This window comes from Toxorhynchites rutilus, chromosome 3, assembly GCF_029784135.1.
Source record: "Toxorhynchites rutilus septentrionalis strain SRP chromosome 3, ASM2978413v1, whole genome shotgun sequence".
Taxonomy (NCBI): Eukaryota; Metazoa; Arthropoda; class Insecta; order Diptera; family Culicidae; genus Toxorhynchites; species Toxorhynchites rutilus.
The window spans coordinates 128,869,408-128,887,103 of record NC_073746.1 but is presented as its reverse complement, the minus strand read 5'-3'; the positions used below and the strand labels follow the sequence as shown (position 1 = coordinate 128,887,103).

General features: G+C 38.1%; 2 protein-coding genes across 2 annotated transcripts; both read right to left on the bottom strand.

Annotated features, from left to right (window-relative positions):
• Positions 1–27: 27 nt before the first annotated feature.
• Positions 28–10,417, bottom strand: LOC129774879 (uncharacterized). The gene is made up of 2 exons (XM_055778918.1): positions 10,199–10,417; positions 28–737 (listed from the first exon to the last, which is right to left on the bottom strand). Exons 1-2 carry the CDS (start codon positions 10,247–10,249, stop codon positions 75–77), a joined length of 714 nt encoding a protein of 237 aa, XP_055634893.1. The 5' UTR covers positions 10,250–10,417; the 3' UTR covers positions 28–74.
• A 1,425-nt stretch (positions 10,418–11,842) lies between these two features.
• Positions 11,843–17,177, bottom strand: LOC129777611 (uncharacterized). Its single transcript, XM_055783983.1, has 2 exons — positions 16,921–17,177; positions 11,843–12,586 (listed from the first exon to the last, which is right to left on the bottom strand). Exons 1-2 carry the CDS (start codon positions 17,054–17,056, stop codon positions 11,913–11,915), a joined length of 810 nt encoding a protein of 269 aa, XP_055639958.1. The 5' UTR covers positions 17,057–17,177; the 3' UTR covers positions 11,843–11,912.
• Between the last annotated feature and the right edge of the window lie 519 nt (positions 17,178–17,696).

Here is a 17,696-nt window from a genome sequence, read left to right as displayed (position 1 = left end):
CTACTTTTTTTGTACAAAACATTTGCCTAGTTGAAGAATACCAAGAAAGTCGTCAGGAATCTACAGTTTTGTGGCTAAACTCCAAAAAGTGTCTCATCAATCACTTCCGTATGACACTCCGATGGTGAGCGTGTTGTGTATTGGGATGGGAATGACTGTTGCGAACGATCCGTGGGTCGGGTTGACAGAATGTCATCAACAGCATCCAGAGCTTTGCGCTTGAATCGTCGCACCTGACCATCGGACATTTTCAGAAGATCTGGTAGCATACTAAGAAGAAACATTTTCAACCCTTCCGCTTTTAGATTCTGATCTACGGGGTCTGAAGAGCTGCTTGTGGGCTCCACACCTTGACTGCTGTATTCCGTGAACGTTTTTTCTACTCTGTCGTTTTGCGAGATGAGCTTGGTTTGCGTTATATTTAAGGACTGAGGCGGTTTTTGAGATACATTTATAGTTGGAGCTGAATGTGACGGTGGTGGTGACGGCGATGGGGACGGCGTTGTCTGTCGGGAAGTTGCAGATAATTCCAATTCATATTCCTCAAATTTCACGTTGTCTTCTTCTTCTTGTTGCTCTGGTGGTGTGGATATTTGACTTGCTGTCCCCGCCAATGCCTTCATGTACGGCACGGCAAACTGCAACGCCTCCTGAAGATAATATGCCTTTCTCGGCCTTCCGTCCTGTTTAGGTTTCATGTGTCGCGCAAAGACTACACGTAGGTTCTTCCACCTCTCCTTACATTGTGAAACCAAATCAATCGAAAAGAGGAGAACATGTAACATATTTGATTTCTCTTTTGTCGTGTGCTTCTTTCTACTTTTCTCAAATAGCATATACGTTCATTGAAAAACCTCCCCTTCTCAACATAACACGTTTTGTGTCTTTTGACGTAGGATTACGTCTTTCGGGAACATATTGGGGGTACAAATTGGGAAACACAAATCGAACGCATTATGAAAAATGTCCAATTTCGCTTGTTACTCAGTCATTTCATGGTGGATTTATGACATTTTTGCGTCAATCGATTTGGGCACTCCGTAACAATTTATAGCATCGAAGAAAATAATGGGCCTGATCACGAACGTCACTTCACGGTGAAAACTATATGAAGTGCATACAATTTGCATATAATTCATTTCGTTTTCACCGTGAAGTGACGTTCGTGATCAGGCCCAATATATTATATATCATGTAACTAACTATCGAACAATTGAAAAATTGACCCCTATCCAAACGGAAATACCCAGTTTTGATTGGTCGAGATCGCAGATACAAAACTTCCTCTTGTACTTAAAACTATTTCTCAGGCATTTTCTGATGGATTTACGAAATTTTTGCGTCAATTGATTAGGGCTGGGGATTGCATTACCGTGCCTTAATTTCAATAACCGGTTATTCGGTGAAGAAAATATCATTACCGGTATAACCGGTAAATTACTGGTAAAAAATACTTTGAAATAAACCATTTTCTTGGGGGTCTCCGTAACCACATTGGTTGCGCGTTCGCTTAGTAAGCGATCGATCGTGAGTTCAAAACTCAGGGCCCTCATTGACCATCTTTGTGTTGTTACAGAATAACTACGTCCACGCAACAATCATCAGCGATGGAGATCGATCCACGGTCGAAATAAGATCGATTCATCCATACAACTGCTCTGCTTTGCAAGAAACATCGGACTGCTGTTCTATAAATAACTCAACAATGATCAATCAACTGTCTCCGCTGTCCGGTCTAACTGGATAATGGAAGAACAAATAGAAAACTCTTACGCCTAAATGGCTACTGTGTGAATGTGTACCATATGCAAAGGTATAGAAGAGAAAAACTCTAACGCCGAAAAATGGCAACTGTGTAATGTGCTAATTATAGACATGATAAAATATGTGACATGTACACGATTAAAATTCGGCTCTGTTACAGCTAAAATACTAATGAGCCTAAAATAAACAAAAGGGATAAAAAAAAACCATTTTCTTGAAGTAACGGCTTTTATGGATAATGGTTAGTTCACAAGAAAACATTTTGCAAATTTTTACTACTTAGTTTGTTGGTTTTGTCATCTAATGATCTAGATAGAATCTCTCGCATCGTTACTGATTCTGAATCTGTTTGATTTTTTTTGTTTCAGATAACCTGTAAGACTGGAATCGTGTACGCCATGGCACAACTTTTTTTGAACCCTCTGACTTCATCAGCTCTCAACTTTACTAGTTATTAAAATATTCATTTTCCGTTCAATTTTTACTTTATTGTTAAAAAGTAGATGAACAAATAATGATATAATGGATAGTGAAAATATTCTTTGTTTTATTTTTACGGAACTCAAAAAACGTCCGAAATTTGTGTCAGTACACTAGAATACCCCCTTAAGTTACGAACGATTTAAAATGCCTGTTTGATCATTGTAGTCCGTGACGTTTGATAGATTGTGTCACGACCACGAGCAGAAAGATAATTCATATATGCGAACAAATCTGCATATACGAAACGTTTTCCTGTAATCCTCTCAGTCAGGACTTCAATTAGTTGCTTCGAAATTTGTGATGATTGCTCCGATAGCTGTTCAAACATAAATTGCAATCCCACGTCAGCTTCACAAAAGGTGTAGTTCTTCCGGCACATCAGGGTATCACGAAACCCACTATTCTAAAACGAGCGAACGACGAATAATTTTTCCGTGCAGCTAGTATGTAAGCTGTGTGTCGCGATTTCAGTTTTTTAGTATTATTGTAGACAAAGGGCAGTGTATGTCAAGAGAGAGCTGAGAGTTATTTCGACAAAGTTGCCTACAAGTGATAAGTTGCCTTGAGAACTTATTTGAAATCATGCCGACAATGTAAATTGCTATGATACTTTCGGGCGCGAACGATGTTGAATAGGTGTGTTGTTCTTCTCTTTTCCTTATGTTGAATTATAGAGACTTCAAACTTTTTTAGTTCATCCGTCTCCAGCCCTGAGAAGGGCCTTTGGGAACAAGTCAACCCAAACTCCATCTCCACATGCCTTGAAAAAGACACTTCACACTCCTCAGCAACAGGGTTACCATATCTACAGAATAATCTGTATTTATACAGATTACAGATTTTCTTGGTTTTCATACAGATTTACAGATTTTTCGAAATAATGATCCAATATTAGTTATGACTTGATTACAATAATATTGTTCCCCAACTCTCCAATTTTATTTACATAGTATTCGAATCAGTTTAAATGAGAGTCGTTTTGGCATTCAAAAAGCAGCGTGTAATACTGCTTTCTCATGTTCAATCTAAGACGAAAAGATGCAAAAGTCTGCGTCATCGGCTAGCTTTACAATAAATAAATAACACTGTTTATCGTTTTTCTATTAAAGCACAATGAATGCTAATTTTTACGTGGATACCATCAACATCTGTTTGAACAAACAAAACAATTATCTTTATATCTGTGCCGCAATACATCTTCTTCTTCTTCAATGGCACTAACGTTCCTAGAGGAACTTCGCCGTCTCAACGTAGTATTACTTGCGTCATTTTTATTAGTACTTAGTTGAGATTTCTATGCCAAATAACACGCCTTGAATGCATTCTGAGTGGCAAGCTCTAGAATACGCGTGATCACAGTGCAAGTCGGAGGAAATTTCTTTGACGAAAAATTCCCCCGACCAGAACGGGAATCGAACCCGAACACCCAATACAATACAGTTTTCTATTAATTTTTCCTTCAAGCACGGATGACAACTTTTGTTGTATTTTATGTTTATTTTGTTTATACTATACTTGTTTATACTTGCCCCTAAATGTGCGGTCCTTACTGAGTTAAAATTCGTTTAGAAAAAGTGTGAACTGGTACATTGTCGCATAAATTATAATATTAGTATACTTATTTGCTGTGGTGGTGGAGAGCAGACAAATGATCGCGAAGGATTAATACAGATTTCGATACATATTTTTTGAGAAAAAACCCAGATAAAAAGATTTGTTGAGACCTAAAACATAGATTTTATTATGGCAACTCTGCTCAGCAAACCGTGTCCGGTTTCAACAACTTTCAATGACATTCATGTGTGTTGTTGTTTTAATACACCACTACCATAGCGAAGCATGTTGTAATGATAAAGGTCCTTCTTAGCGCCATCAAATTATAACAAAGAGATTAATAATGGAGTTTTAAAAACATATCCAAAATCAATATGCAACAAATAGCCCAACGTAATCCTACGTCATATGCGGTCGTGTATCGGACACAACCCTCCTGTAACTCCTGTAACCTGTAACCATACCAGTACTTAACCCTTTAACGGGCCGTAAGAACCAGGCATGTAATCAACGCAAACTGCAATACAACAAATTGTTTACATGCTAAAATACACAAAACATTTTTTTTCAAAACGCAAAACAATAAAAAAAAACATTGAAAAAATTGGTGGCAATATAGTTGCCACTGTCTGGCTAGCGCAAAATGTTGGTGGCCATATAGTTGCGGTCTACCCGTCTAGCGGTAAACACTTGATGGTAATTTTTTTTTTTTATATTTGAATCTTTGATGTTAGTATCAACAAAAACAACTTATGTAACTCATGATCAGACTCAGCAGATCCTAAACAGTTCATATGTATTGAAAACTGCACCAAACTGACTGTTTTTCAATGATTTTTTGGGAAATTTGCTACGGCTGTTCTAAATTGGGAGTTGTTAACGAAAATGGCTCCATATTGAATAGTTTTTGATTTTTTCGTGCTCAAACAAATCAGGCATGTTGCTAAATATCAGAACTAGCTACCACATAAGGCTAGAAGTGATAATTTATTGTTAACACTAAACCTACCACGGCGGGGTCAAATGACTCCTTTTGAAATTTTTACAAAACTGCTTTACAAACAAAATTATCGCATCGTCATTTACTTTTACTACTTTTCTAAAAAAAGACATCACTGTGTTTTTCAATACACTGAGAGAAATAATTAGTAAATATAACGAATTTTTTGGTAAATACTACCAATCTATAGTCATTTTCGACCGTACTAATAAACACATATGTCAAGCAGAACCATGATTCGGAAGCCCAATATCGGCTACATTTTCTCGCCGAAAATGCACGTATCAGAATTATATCCTTATTATACCTCCGTATTGCCTTATGGGAACAATGAAAATGGTTAATACGCGCTTTTCTCACCAATTTTCAGATATGATATGATATGTAAGCTTGGATATAGCTTACTAATGTTATCGAGTAAAATATACTAATCTCTGGTAGGGATGCGGGTTTGTTGACAATATGTACAAAAAATTTGTACATTCTACTAATTTTGCATTACCAAATGTATTTAGTAGTTTTCGACCGAGGATTTTTCTAAGGGTACTTATTCTTACCAAATTGTACTAAATAGTGTATATTTCGCTTAAAATAGCAAAGTATATGACATTTGAAAGATGGATCATTTGATCTACTGTGGTAGGAATAGGTAAACAATTTATATCGGTGGGTTTAGTGTTAAAGAAGAGAAAAAAAAACGTTGGTGGCAATGTAGTTGCCACTACACGAAAGAGGGTTAATGCCAAGGCGTGCTTCTCCACAGAAATATCAAATAATAGTGTACTGAGCAGAAAAGACAATATAACACATTTGCACTACAAATTTGTACCTATCTGTACTTTCGGACAAAAATCTGTAATCTGTACTTTACAGAATCTGCATCAAGAAACAGAAAAAAAACCTTTTCCTTTTCAGATAATTCTTTACTTGTGGTGAATATCTTTGCTGGTGATGAAATGTTCACGACATCTAATTCAACACTCCTGTACTCACGTGCAAAATCATAACTCGTATACTCGTGCACAGTGCCACAGACCGAAAGTTGAGCTTCTCTGTAATATTGCTATTGTGTATTTTTCAGACTTCATTGGTATTTATTTGAAGAAGAAGTGTAATTGAAGAAAAAAAAACTCTAGAAAATATGTTTTCTCCGTCTGCATTCAGTTTTAATAGTCATCTTATTCAGCCTCCTCAAAACAGAGTATTTTGACGTAGGACTACGTCTTTCATTTCTATACCGGTGTGTAAAATCAAAGTTTCGAAAACGAAAGCGTTACGCCGGAGACCGAGATTTTGAGCGTTAATAGCTCCTAAACAACTGAACGGAATGGTTGATAGAATCAAACTGGAAACTTTTGCTTGAGCCAGCGAGTGTCTCTGTAAAATCATTCGTTTTTCACTCAAATAGCAATCATTGAGCCTCGATCGCGACAGTAAAATATAGGTAGATAGTTGAAATCGAGTTGTTTCCTGCGAACTATTGCAATGACATTTTTTTGTTTCTAGTATGAAACGATCTAAGCCAACGCAAAAGACGGGGGTCTTCGTAGCCACTTGGTTACGCGTTCGCTTAGTAAGCGATCGTGAGTTCAAACTCAGGCCCTCAATTGACCATCTTTGTGTTGTTATAGAATAACTACGTCCACGCAACAATCATCAGCGATGGAGATCGATCCACAGTGGAACAAAGATCGATTCATCCATACAACTGCTCTGCTCTGCAAGAAACATCGGGCTGCCGTTCTATAAATAACCCAATAATTATCAATACCAACTGTTTCCGCTGTCCGGTCTGCTGAACAATGGAAGAACAGATAGAAAACCCTTACGCCTGAATGGCTACTACAGTGTAATTTACCATAATATAATGGAACAGAAAAACCTAACGCCTAAAAGGCTACTAATACTACTGTGTAATTTACAATTTATAGAAACCTAAACATATGTACATGTACACGATAAAAACCCGGCTCTGTAAGAGATAAAATGTTAATGAGCCTAATAAATAAATAAATGGGATAAAAAAACACAGAAGACCATATTAGCGCAAGTTATTGGTGAGCGGGAAGGTGGATTCAGTTGCACTGATAAGGAAACGAGTACAAGGGAAAATAAAATCATACATACACGCAGATTCAGTCAATTTTTACTCACTCGTTATTTTGTTTCGTGCGATATTCATTCATTGAATGTTGTTTTCCACTCTTTGTTTTGTTATGTTCACTATCAGTCCCGAATGAAGATGGTCGGGGAGTGTAAAATGATTCATCGTGCAATCTAACGATTGCTTGCTGCATTCTTTTCGCCATGATTATTGCAAGCAGATACAAGAGTGAATTATAATAAGGGTGGAGAAATGAGCGAATGAACTTTTCCATATTTGTTCCAACGTAACGCTCTCGTTTTCGAAGTCCCCCAAATATTCATTATACATTCATTCGGAATGGATTTAAATTCAATTTCAAACAAATGATCACAAAATCAACGATAGTCCTACGTCAAGCTTGCGGTTATACCACAGATATAACCCATTTCCTGTTTTTTATACTCCAACACAAATAACGAAATTCAACTTTATTGCCTAATTAATGCTCGAAACAAACATATTTTTTACATTTCATGCATGTCTTTTATCGAAGAAAAGAATGTATAACGACCTTCTAGATAATTACCAGATGATAAAGGTTCTGGAATATAAAGTTTGCATATTTCTAATATTATTTGTCTATGTATTCTTGGTAAACTAAGAATTAATGTCTTTTTTAGATGGGACATCAAAAGACGATATAAAAGGATTTCTAAGAACTTCTTTTTTTTGTTTTCTTGTCGATATTGTTCATTATAAAAAAATATATCCCCGAAACTGTAACTGTAAAAAAAACCATAATCCACCGATTAGTTTATAGCTAGGCTGACCAAACGTACCGTTTTTGGCGGGGCAGTACCGTTTGTCATTTTTATTTCAATGACACAGTGCTACAAAAATTTAACTTTTTTTCTTCAATGATTTTTATCTATGGTTGTCCATTGGCTTCAGCACAAATTTGGTAGTCCTTTAGTTTAAGCCTTTTTCACTATGATCGAAAGCGATAGATCATTTTTAATTTTTAAAGAATCTGATTTTTTTTGGGTTTTAGGTTGCTATTTTTTCTGGAAGCAAGATATTGAAAGACTAAAAAGGGTATCTGTCATATGTTTTACCAATGAATCGCTACAAAAGATCCGAGATCGGTTTATAATTGCGCCAGTGCTGTTTCCGAAGTCATCTCAGCGTTCAGGAAAATTAGAGATTGAAAGTGGAGGCGACCGGACCAGTTGAAAGGATTTTTGTACGATGAACATTATGTGGGCAACGAAAAAGTCGCGACTCAATGTTGGATCCCTGATAGCTAAGATAATTGTGAAAAAAAACTTCGATCTGGAATGTGACAATTTGTATGATAAAAAATTTAAATATTCTGATCCGCTTCGCAAAGTCTCTCCATCATCTGAATATGAGCGAATAGAATTCGTTACAGAGAACAAAATAGATAAATCTAGGAATGTTTGATTGTTTAGCTTTAAAGGGTGTGTCACATCAAATTGCATCACGGAAAAAACGCTGTAGAAATTTAATTTTTAGGAATTATATCTTCAGCTTTCGCTTATAATCAGATAAGAGTGTATAGATCACGTTGGCCATGCTTCACTGTCAATTTTTCGTAAATTTGGAAAAATGTCGTCGAACGAAAAAGAGCGTCGTGAATTAATCCTGTGCACTCATTTCGAGAATCCGGAGTTGTCACATCGGGACATCGGTAAGATGCTGGGAATCGTCCAATCCACGGTCAGCAGAGTACTAAAACGATACTTCGAGAACCTAACCATCGACAGGAAGGTGAAGAACGGCAAAAATGGATGCTCCGTCAGTGAAAAAGATCACAAGCGCGTAGTTAAGCAGTTTAGACGTGATCCGAGAAGTTCGGTCCGGGATGTCGCCAATAAGCTGAATTTGTCAAGTTCATTCGTCCAGCAGACCAAGCAGCGGGAGGGCCTGCGTACATACAAGGTTCAGGAGGCTCCTAACCGCGACGAAAGGCAAAACATGGTGGGGAAGACGCGAGCCTGGAAGCTGATAACCGAAATGCTGACGAAGCCGCATTGCCTGGTAAAGGACGACGAAACCTACGTCAAAGCGGACTTTCGTCAGCTGCCGGGCCTGTTGTTCTTCTCCGCAGAGGACAAATTCAGCGTTCCGGAGGAGATTCGCAAGCAGAAACTATCCAAGTTTGCCAAAAAGTACATGGTGTGGCAAGCGATCTGCTCTTGCGGAAAGCGGAGCGCCCCCTTCGTGATGACCGGCACGGTAAACGGGCAGGTTTACCTTAAGGAGTGCCTACAGAAGCGCTTACTACCACTATTGAAGTAGCACGAGGGCCCGACCATCTTCTGGCCGGATCTCGCTTCGTGGCACTATTCAAAGGACGTGTTGGAGTGGTACGAAGCCAACGGGGTCACCTTCGTGCCAAATGAAATGTACCCGCCCAACGCGCCGGAGCTTCGCCCAATAGAGAAATATTGGGCGATTATGAAGCAGGCCCTCCGGAAGAACCCAAAAGTTGTCAAATCGGAGGCGGACTTCAAGGAAAAATGGATTTCTGTTCAAAAAAACTACAACCTGACGTTGTACAGAACCTTATGGACGTGGTAAAGAGAAAGGTGCGAGCATACGGGCTTGGGCTCGAAGTATGAATAAAAAGAAAATGCCAAAAGTTGTTTAATAGTTTTTATTTTACTGTCTAAAATTTTCAAAAGGATCAGTCTACTGGGCGAATTTCTACAGCGTTTTTTCCGTGATGCAATTTGATGTAACACACCCTTTATTCCCAGTTTCATTCACGTATTCATAAAATTCATCAGAAAGCTACATTTAGTTTTTCTTGCTTACGTGTCCCGTTTTTAATCCTGAACTATTTGGTCAGCATATTTATAGTTTACTGTTTATAATTCTTTCACAAGTGTGTATATGTGTGAACAAATGTGCAATATTCCCTTGTACAATTCCCCGTTGGTTGAAAATCACTGCGCTAAACGATGACGAACGACGAATAACGAAGCTAGAGAGAATCGCAAAGTCGTAGTGTTGATATTTTCTGAGAAAATTGATTCATCGGTCTCACAGACCTATGTGCGAGTATAGGAGTGTTAAAGAATTCCGTAAAGGAATAACGAACAAAAATTGTTGTATTTTTGACGTCAAACATTCTGAACGTATTATTGATCATCACAGGGCATGCGGTTAAACACAGTTGCATTCGAAAATGACGTCTACCTACTTGTAGATTATGAAAGTGGTAACGACGCGGACCAAATTCTAGTGCAAAACAAAACGTGAAACCGAATTGCTCGAAACCCTACCTGGCATATTAACTTTTCTCGAAACCAAATTCCACGCCTTTTGAAGTGCATCCTTTCTCGAGTGTGCTGGATGCCTGGGATTATACAATACAGGATGCCTTTCTATCTCTTCCACTAATTTAATATTCACTAGTTGATCGCTCATCTTTTAAAAACTATTTGTCCAAGTCGTTTGCGACTAGATTGGTTTAGTTGTCTACGCGTTACTGTACCGAATCAATTGAGATTGTGGCAGATCGCATACTAGTTTGTGATTGGCGTCGTTCGACAGTTTGTTTTGAGTAACGCTGTGTGCGGGAAACTTCGTTCATTAGTAGTCACTAAAGGTGGATGCCATCTTCGTAGATTGAAAGTGTTGGTAAATGAAATTATTTGTGCGTTTTTATCGTTTGTAGAAGATCAGTTTCTGTGATTTTGGGTGTTCAAAAACCCGCGAACAAGTGTTGATTGGATGTGGCATTATGTTTATAAAAACGAAGCCATTTGTTCATTACTATGTGAGCGCCAAAACACTGTTAGAGATGATACGAAAAATGTGGCATCTATGATGTCATAAATACCGCTTGTATTTTATCCCTATACTCTCAGAAAAAAAAATATATTTGACGACTTTTTTTGTCAATACTACCAATTATCAATCATTTTTTGCTGGACGAATTATTCGTACATATTACGCGATAAAAATGAATGGTAAACGAATGTCAAACCGGCAATATAAGCCATCGGTTCAATGTTGGTTGACCATATACCTTCAACATGTTATGTTGAACCAAACTTTATGTATTTACCGTTATGAATTTAGTTAGTAATTATTGAGCTGTTGTATGCATCTTTAGTAAAATGTTGAACTATCTAAACTACATGATTTACAATATTAGCAAAACATTAACTGAAAGCCAGTATTTCTGCTTCGACATTGACCAACGAGAAGTTAATTTTCATTCACAATTTTAATTTTAAAAACCTGTTCATTCCACCAAATAATACAAAAGCAAGAGCAGCAGGTTTTCCATTTTCATAGTCTCTATTTTTAGATTTTCCAAAACAATACTCGGAACTTGGCAGTTCAGTATAGTTGTATTGGTGAAAACGAGTGCCAACCCGTGAAACATCTCAGTGCGAAACTAACAGCTTTCGGGGCGAACTAGTGCGAAACTGAGTGAATAAAAAAACGTTTTGACAGCAGTTAGCGCGGCACTGGGGTTGAAACTGAACAAAAACGAATTCGCTATAAGTAATGAATTAGATCAAACGCCATGTAATGTAAGACACCTTGGTTTTGGTGGCTGTGCTAGGGAACACATTTCGGTGGGAACAAATATTTCCCCAACTTGCATGCTTTTGCAATGTAGATTTCCCCAGGCACATTGATTTGATGGCTGTATTGGGGATCATACTTCGATGGGAACTAGCCTATTACTTTTTCTGAGCGGTTGTTTCTGTTGGTGTTGAACTCTGGTGCGGTTTATTCCGGGAACCGAAACAAGTCTACCTGTAGTTTTGCTCCATCTTCTTATAAAAGTACAACATACAAACAACAGATACAATGTGAATATATCTTGTTTCGAATATGCATAATTATAGAAGTAAATAATTCTCGTATCAACTTTTTTTTATTATTAGAACGAAAAAGAAATTAGCCTACTTTTTTGTACAAAACATTAGCCTAGATAGAGGAAACCAAGAAAACCGTTAGGAATCTACAGTTCTCTGGCTAAACTCCAAAAAGTGCCTCATCAATCACTTCCGGATGACGCTCCGCTGGTGAGCGTGTTGTATATTGGCAAGGGAATGACTGTCGCGAACGATCCGTGGGTCGTGTTGACAGGATGTCATCAATAGCATCCAGAGCTTTGCGCTTAAATTGTCGCACCTGACCATCGGACATTTTCAGAAGATCTGGTAGCATACTGAGAAGAAACATTCTTAACCCTTCCGCTTTTAGATCCTGGTCTGCCGGTTCTAAAGAGCTGCTTGTGGGTTCCGCACCTTGACTGCTGTATTCCGTGAACGTATTTTCTACCCTGTCGTTCAGCGAGACACGCTTGGTTTGAGTTATATTTAAGGACTGAGGCAGTTTTTGAGATGCATTTATAGTTGGAGCTGAATGTGGAGATGGTGGTGACGGCGATGGAGACGGCGTTGTCTGTCGGGAAGATGCAGATAATTCCAATTCATATTCCTCAAATTTCACGTGGTCTTCTTCTTCTTGCTCTGGTGGTTTGGATATTTGGCTTGCTGTCCCCGTCTGTATCTTCATATATGGCACGGCAAACTGCAATGCCTCCTGAAGATAATATGCCTTTCTCGGCCTTCCGTTCTTTTTAGGTTTCATGTGTCGCGCAAAGACCACACGTAGGTTCTTCCACCTCGCCTTACATTGTGAAACTAAATCAAATGAAAAGAGGAGAACATGTAACATGTTTTCATGTATCTTATTTGATATTACACAAAGGGTTTTTCTTTCATCATGTGTTTCTTTCTCCTTTTCTCAAATAGCATATATTGGTTTGGGGAATAAGTTCATAGCGTTTTCACATTTCTTCTATTTTACAACGGTTTGTTTGTGTTTGTTTGTTTAAATAAAAGCTGCGCTACGAACTTATTCTCCAACATAGCACGTTTTGTATTTTTTCCATACCAGTACTTAATTGGTACGCGTGATGAATAACCGCATATATCAGATATATAATATAATATATCGATGAGCATGAAAGCTGTATGACAACTGTGCTAATGAAATTTGACTATGAGGAGATAGATGTTAGAACTAACGACTTCAACGCCTGGTCTTGAATTCTACATCGCATTAGAACGTGGCAATGTCAACGATTTCTTCAAGACCAAAAAAGTTCGCAAAAAACCATATACATTTTCTTTTCTTTCTTTCTTCTTTAAATAACGTCCCTAGAGGAACTTCACCGTCTCGACGTAGTATTACTTGCGTCATTTTTATCAGTACAGTAGAACCCTGATTATCCGCGAGATAGTCGGGCTAGGCCATCGCGTATAATGAAAATCGCGAATAATGCAATACAAGACTAAAATTGAGGTACAAACACGAAAAATATATATTTGAGCATGAAAACTATGTTTCATCAAACAAAAATTATTGAACTATCAATCTGTAAAGTCGTGTACATCAGTGATCGGATAATGTGAAAGCCATGATCAAGACAAAAAAGCAAGACTCTACCACTCACTGACAAATTTCGGGAAGGTTTAAAGATTTACTAGGGAACTCACTTTCGCGGAAAATCCGCACCGCGGATAATCGAGGTTCTACTATACTTAGTTGAGATTTCTATGCCAAATTACACGCCTCGACTACATTCTAAGAACCAAGTTCTAGAATGCGCGTGACCACAGTGCGGGTCGAGGATTGTTTCTTTGACGAAAAATCCACCATCAGCCTTAACCCTTTAACGGGCCGTGAGAATTAGGCATGTAATCAACGCAATACAACAATACAACAACATGTTTCCATGCCAAAATACGCAAACATTTTTTTTTTCAATACGCAAAACAATTAAAAACTTTGCAAAACAATTAAAAACTTTTGCCACTGCCCAGCTAGCGTCAAATGTTGGTGGCAATATAGTTGACACCTGCCCGTCTAGAATAAAACGCTTGATGGTAAAAATGATTCTTTTATATTTGGATTTTTGATATTAGTTTCAAGAAAAATAACGAATAAAACTCATGATCAGACTCAGCAAGTCCCAAACAGTTCATATGTATTGAAAACTTCAATGAATTGACTGTTTTTAAATGACTTTTCGGAAAATTTGCCCTTGCTGTACTAAATTGGGAGTTGTTAACACGAAAATGGTTTCCGCCTCTATTGAATAACATGTTATATAAATAACTTTGTGAGAAACATTTGAATTTTTCTCACGGAGATTCGGCAGTGAGTCGGGTCTCCTATATGGGCGTCCCTCAGGGCTCCTGTTTAAGCCCCCTTTTGTACAACTTCTATGTAAGCGACATTGACAACTGCCTTACACAAAATTGCAGCTTAAGACAACTTGCAGATGATGGAGTGGTGTCTGTCGTAGGATCAAAAGAATCCGACCTGCAAGAACCCTTACAAGATACTTTGAACAATTTTTCAACCTGGGCCATTGGGCTAGGGATCGAATTCTCCACGGAGAAAACAGAGATGGTGGTTTTTTCTAGGAAGCATAGACCAGCAAAACCAAAGCTTCAACTTTTGGGTAAACCGATCACTCATGCTATGTCATTCAAGTATCTTGGGGTATGGTTCGACTCCAAATGTACTTGGGGGGCCCATATTAGGTATCTGAGTAAAAAATGTCAACAAAGAATAAACTTTCTCCGTACAATTACCGGCACCTGGTGGGGAGCCCATCCCGAAGATCTTATAATGTTGTATCGAACAACTATTCTCTCAGTGATGGAGTATGGCAGTTTCTGTTTTCAATCAGCTGCCAAAACACACCTCATTAAACTCGAGCGAATTCAGTATCTTTGTCTCCGTATTGCGTTGGGATGTATGCCCTCAACGCATACCATGAGTCTCGAGGTTTTGGCAGGCGTACTCCCACTAAAAGATCGCTTCAATTCATTATCTCTTCGGTTCCTCATCCGGTGTAAGATTATGAACCCATTGGTGATCGGAAATTTTGAGCAGCTTATCGAGCTAAATTTTCATTCTGGATTCATAAGCTCATATCATGAATTCATCTCCATGCAGGTTGATCTTTCTTCGTATATTCCCAACCGTGTTTGTTTTCCTGACTACATCAATTCCTCTGTACATTTTGATCTGTTCATGAAGGAGAAAATCCATGGAATTCCAGATTATCATCGAGCGGGGATCGTTCCTACGATCTTCAATGTAAAGTATGGGCGTGTCAATTGTGATAATATGTACTTTACTAATGGGTCCTCTATGAATGAGTCAACAGGATTTGGAGTGTTCAACGAAATTTTTAGCACCTCCCACAGTCTTCAGAATCCTTGCTCAGTGTATATTGCTGAATTGGAAGCAATACATTGGGCGCTGGACAGCGTCGCCTCACGACCTGTTGAACACTATTACATTGTAACAGATAGTCTTAGCTCTGTCGAAGCTATCCGTTCAGTGAGGCCGGAAAAGCACTCGCCGTACTTCCTCGAGAGAATACGAGAAATTTTGAGTGCTTTAACCAGACGCTGTTATGTCATTACCTTTGTCTGGATCCCTTCACATTGCTCAATTCCGGGTAATGAGAGGGCTGACTCATTGGCAAAGGTAGGAGCAATTGAAGGAGATATTTATCAGCGTCAAATCGCCTTCAATGAATTTTATTCTCTAGTCCGTAAAAATACCATCGCTAACTGGCAACGCAGATGGAACGAAGATGAATTGGGCCGGTGGTTTCACTCAATTATCCCTAAGGTTAGCCTCAAACCGTGGTTTAAAAGTCTGGACTTGAGTCGGGACTTTATTCGCACCTTCTCTCGACTCATGTCCAATCACTGTTCGTTAGACTCGCTACTCTTTCGTTTTAATCTTGCCGATGGCAATATCTGTGCTTGTGGCCAAGGTTACCACGACATCGAACACGTTGTTTGGTCGTGCGAGGAGTATCTTTTTGCCAGATCGAATTTAGAAAACTCTCTTCGGGCTAGAGGAAGGCAGCCCAATGTGCCGGTGAGAGATGTGTTGGCTCGGTTAGACCTTGATTACATGTCCCAAATATATGTCTTCCTAAAAGCTATTGATCTTCGTATGTGATTGTCCTTATATCCTTATATTATCCTTTTCCTTTTCCTTCACGAGAATATAATAAGGTGAAATGTAAATACATATTAGATATAAGATAGGCTTAAGAATTGAGTATGATGAATGTGAGTGCGAATGTGAGTGTGAACATTGTCAACATATCCTTATATCCCATCCTTTTCTGAAAAAAAATGTCACCCTTCTAAACTCGAGCAAACCGCGAGTAATCGGTTCTCTACTTCATTAACATTAGAATTAATGAAAAATGTTTATATATTCTTGTAACTATACAGTAACTATAAACTTATGTAACTGAGCCTGTAAAAATAAACGATTTAATAAAAAAAAAACACGAAAATGACTCCAAAATGAGTAGTTGTTGATTTTTTCGCGCTCAGTAAAATCAGGCATGTTGTTAGATATCAGAATTAGTTATTAGTGACCAGGCTAGAAGTGATAATTTAATGTTGAAAAAGAGAAAAAAATAAAATCGTTGGTGGAAATATAGTTGTCACTACCCGCTAAAGGGTTAAATTGCTAAAACTAATATGAACTTTTTTCATGCCGTTATTTAATTACTTGAAGTACGTTGTCTTGACCCTAATTTAAACTGTTATCTATAAATTTTCAGATATTCTCACCAAAATTTTCTAGACCATTATAATATAAAATTATCGTTAGACACAATTTTTGTGACATTTTTTCGCCACTTGCAGGCAAAAGTGAATTTTCATTTACATAGAGTACTAATTTGATCTAGGACAAATAATTTGCATTCATAATTTTTTATTTTAAAACTGTGTTCATTCCATCTGCAACCCCATGTTGTCATGCTCACTCCCCCAATTCGTAATACGAAGTTCAATGCCGTCATCGCGAATACACAGTTTCACTCACAAACCGACGCCTACCTACTTTTCAGATTGTGAAAGTGGTAACTACTCGAAACGGGCAAAAACAAAACGTGAAACCGAGTTGCTAAAAACCCTACCTGGCATATTCACTTTTTTCGAAACCACATTCCAAGCATCCTTTCTTTCCGAGTGTTCTGGATGTCTTGGGTTATACAGCATAGGATGCCTTTGTATTTCTTCCACTAATTTAATATTCACTAGTTGATCGTTCATCTTTTAGAAACAACTTATCCGAGTCGTTTGCGATTCGATTAGTTTGGTTGTTAACGCGTTACTCGATACAGTAGTTGCAGAAATTGTGGCAGATCGCATACTAGTTTGTGATTGGCGTCGTTCGACAGTTTGTTTTGAGTAACGCTGCGTGCGGAAACTTCGTTCATTAATCGTCACTAAAGGTGAGGCCATCCTCGTAGATTGAAAGTGTTGGTAAATGAAATTCATTGTGCGTTTTTATCGCTTGTTTCTATGATTATAGATGTTTAAAAACGTGCGAATAAGTGGTGATGTCGCATTATGTTTATAAAAACAAAGCCGTTTGTTTATTATTAAGCGAACGCCAAAACAATGTTAGAGATGATGCGAAAAATGTATCATCTATGACATCATGAATACCGTTTGTATTTTTATTCCTATGTTCCACCCGGGTGACGTCTTTATAGAACCCGTATTGAACTGACAGCATCCAACATATCGAGTATCCCACTGACATTTCCCTTTGTTTCACATGAATTGGGTATCCCACCGACAGTTCTGCTTGAGATTTTGCTAACGATCCTAGCATCAATCATAGCACCCGGCTGCTATACTCTCAAAAAAATGGCACATTTGACGATTTTTTTGGCAAACACTACCA

Coding starts and splice junctions, on each gene's coding strand:
- LOC129774879 (XM_055778918.1), bottom strand. CDS start 10,249: ATGCACTTCAAAAGGCGTGGAATTTGGTTTCGAGAAAAGTTAATATGC. Junction 738..10,198: donor GAGAAAAGTTAATATGCCAG/GTAGGGTTTCGA, acceptor TCACAATGTAAG/GAGAGGTGGAAGAACCTACG.
- LOC129777611 (XM_055783983.1), bottom strand. CDS start 17,056: ATGAACGATCAACTAGTGAATATTAAATTAGTGGAAGAAATACAAAGG. Junction 12,587..16,920: donor GAAAAAAGTGAATATGCCAG/GTAGGGTTTTTA, acceptor CATTTGATTTAG/TTTCACAATGTAAGGCGAGG.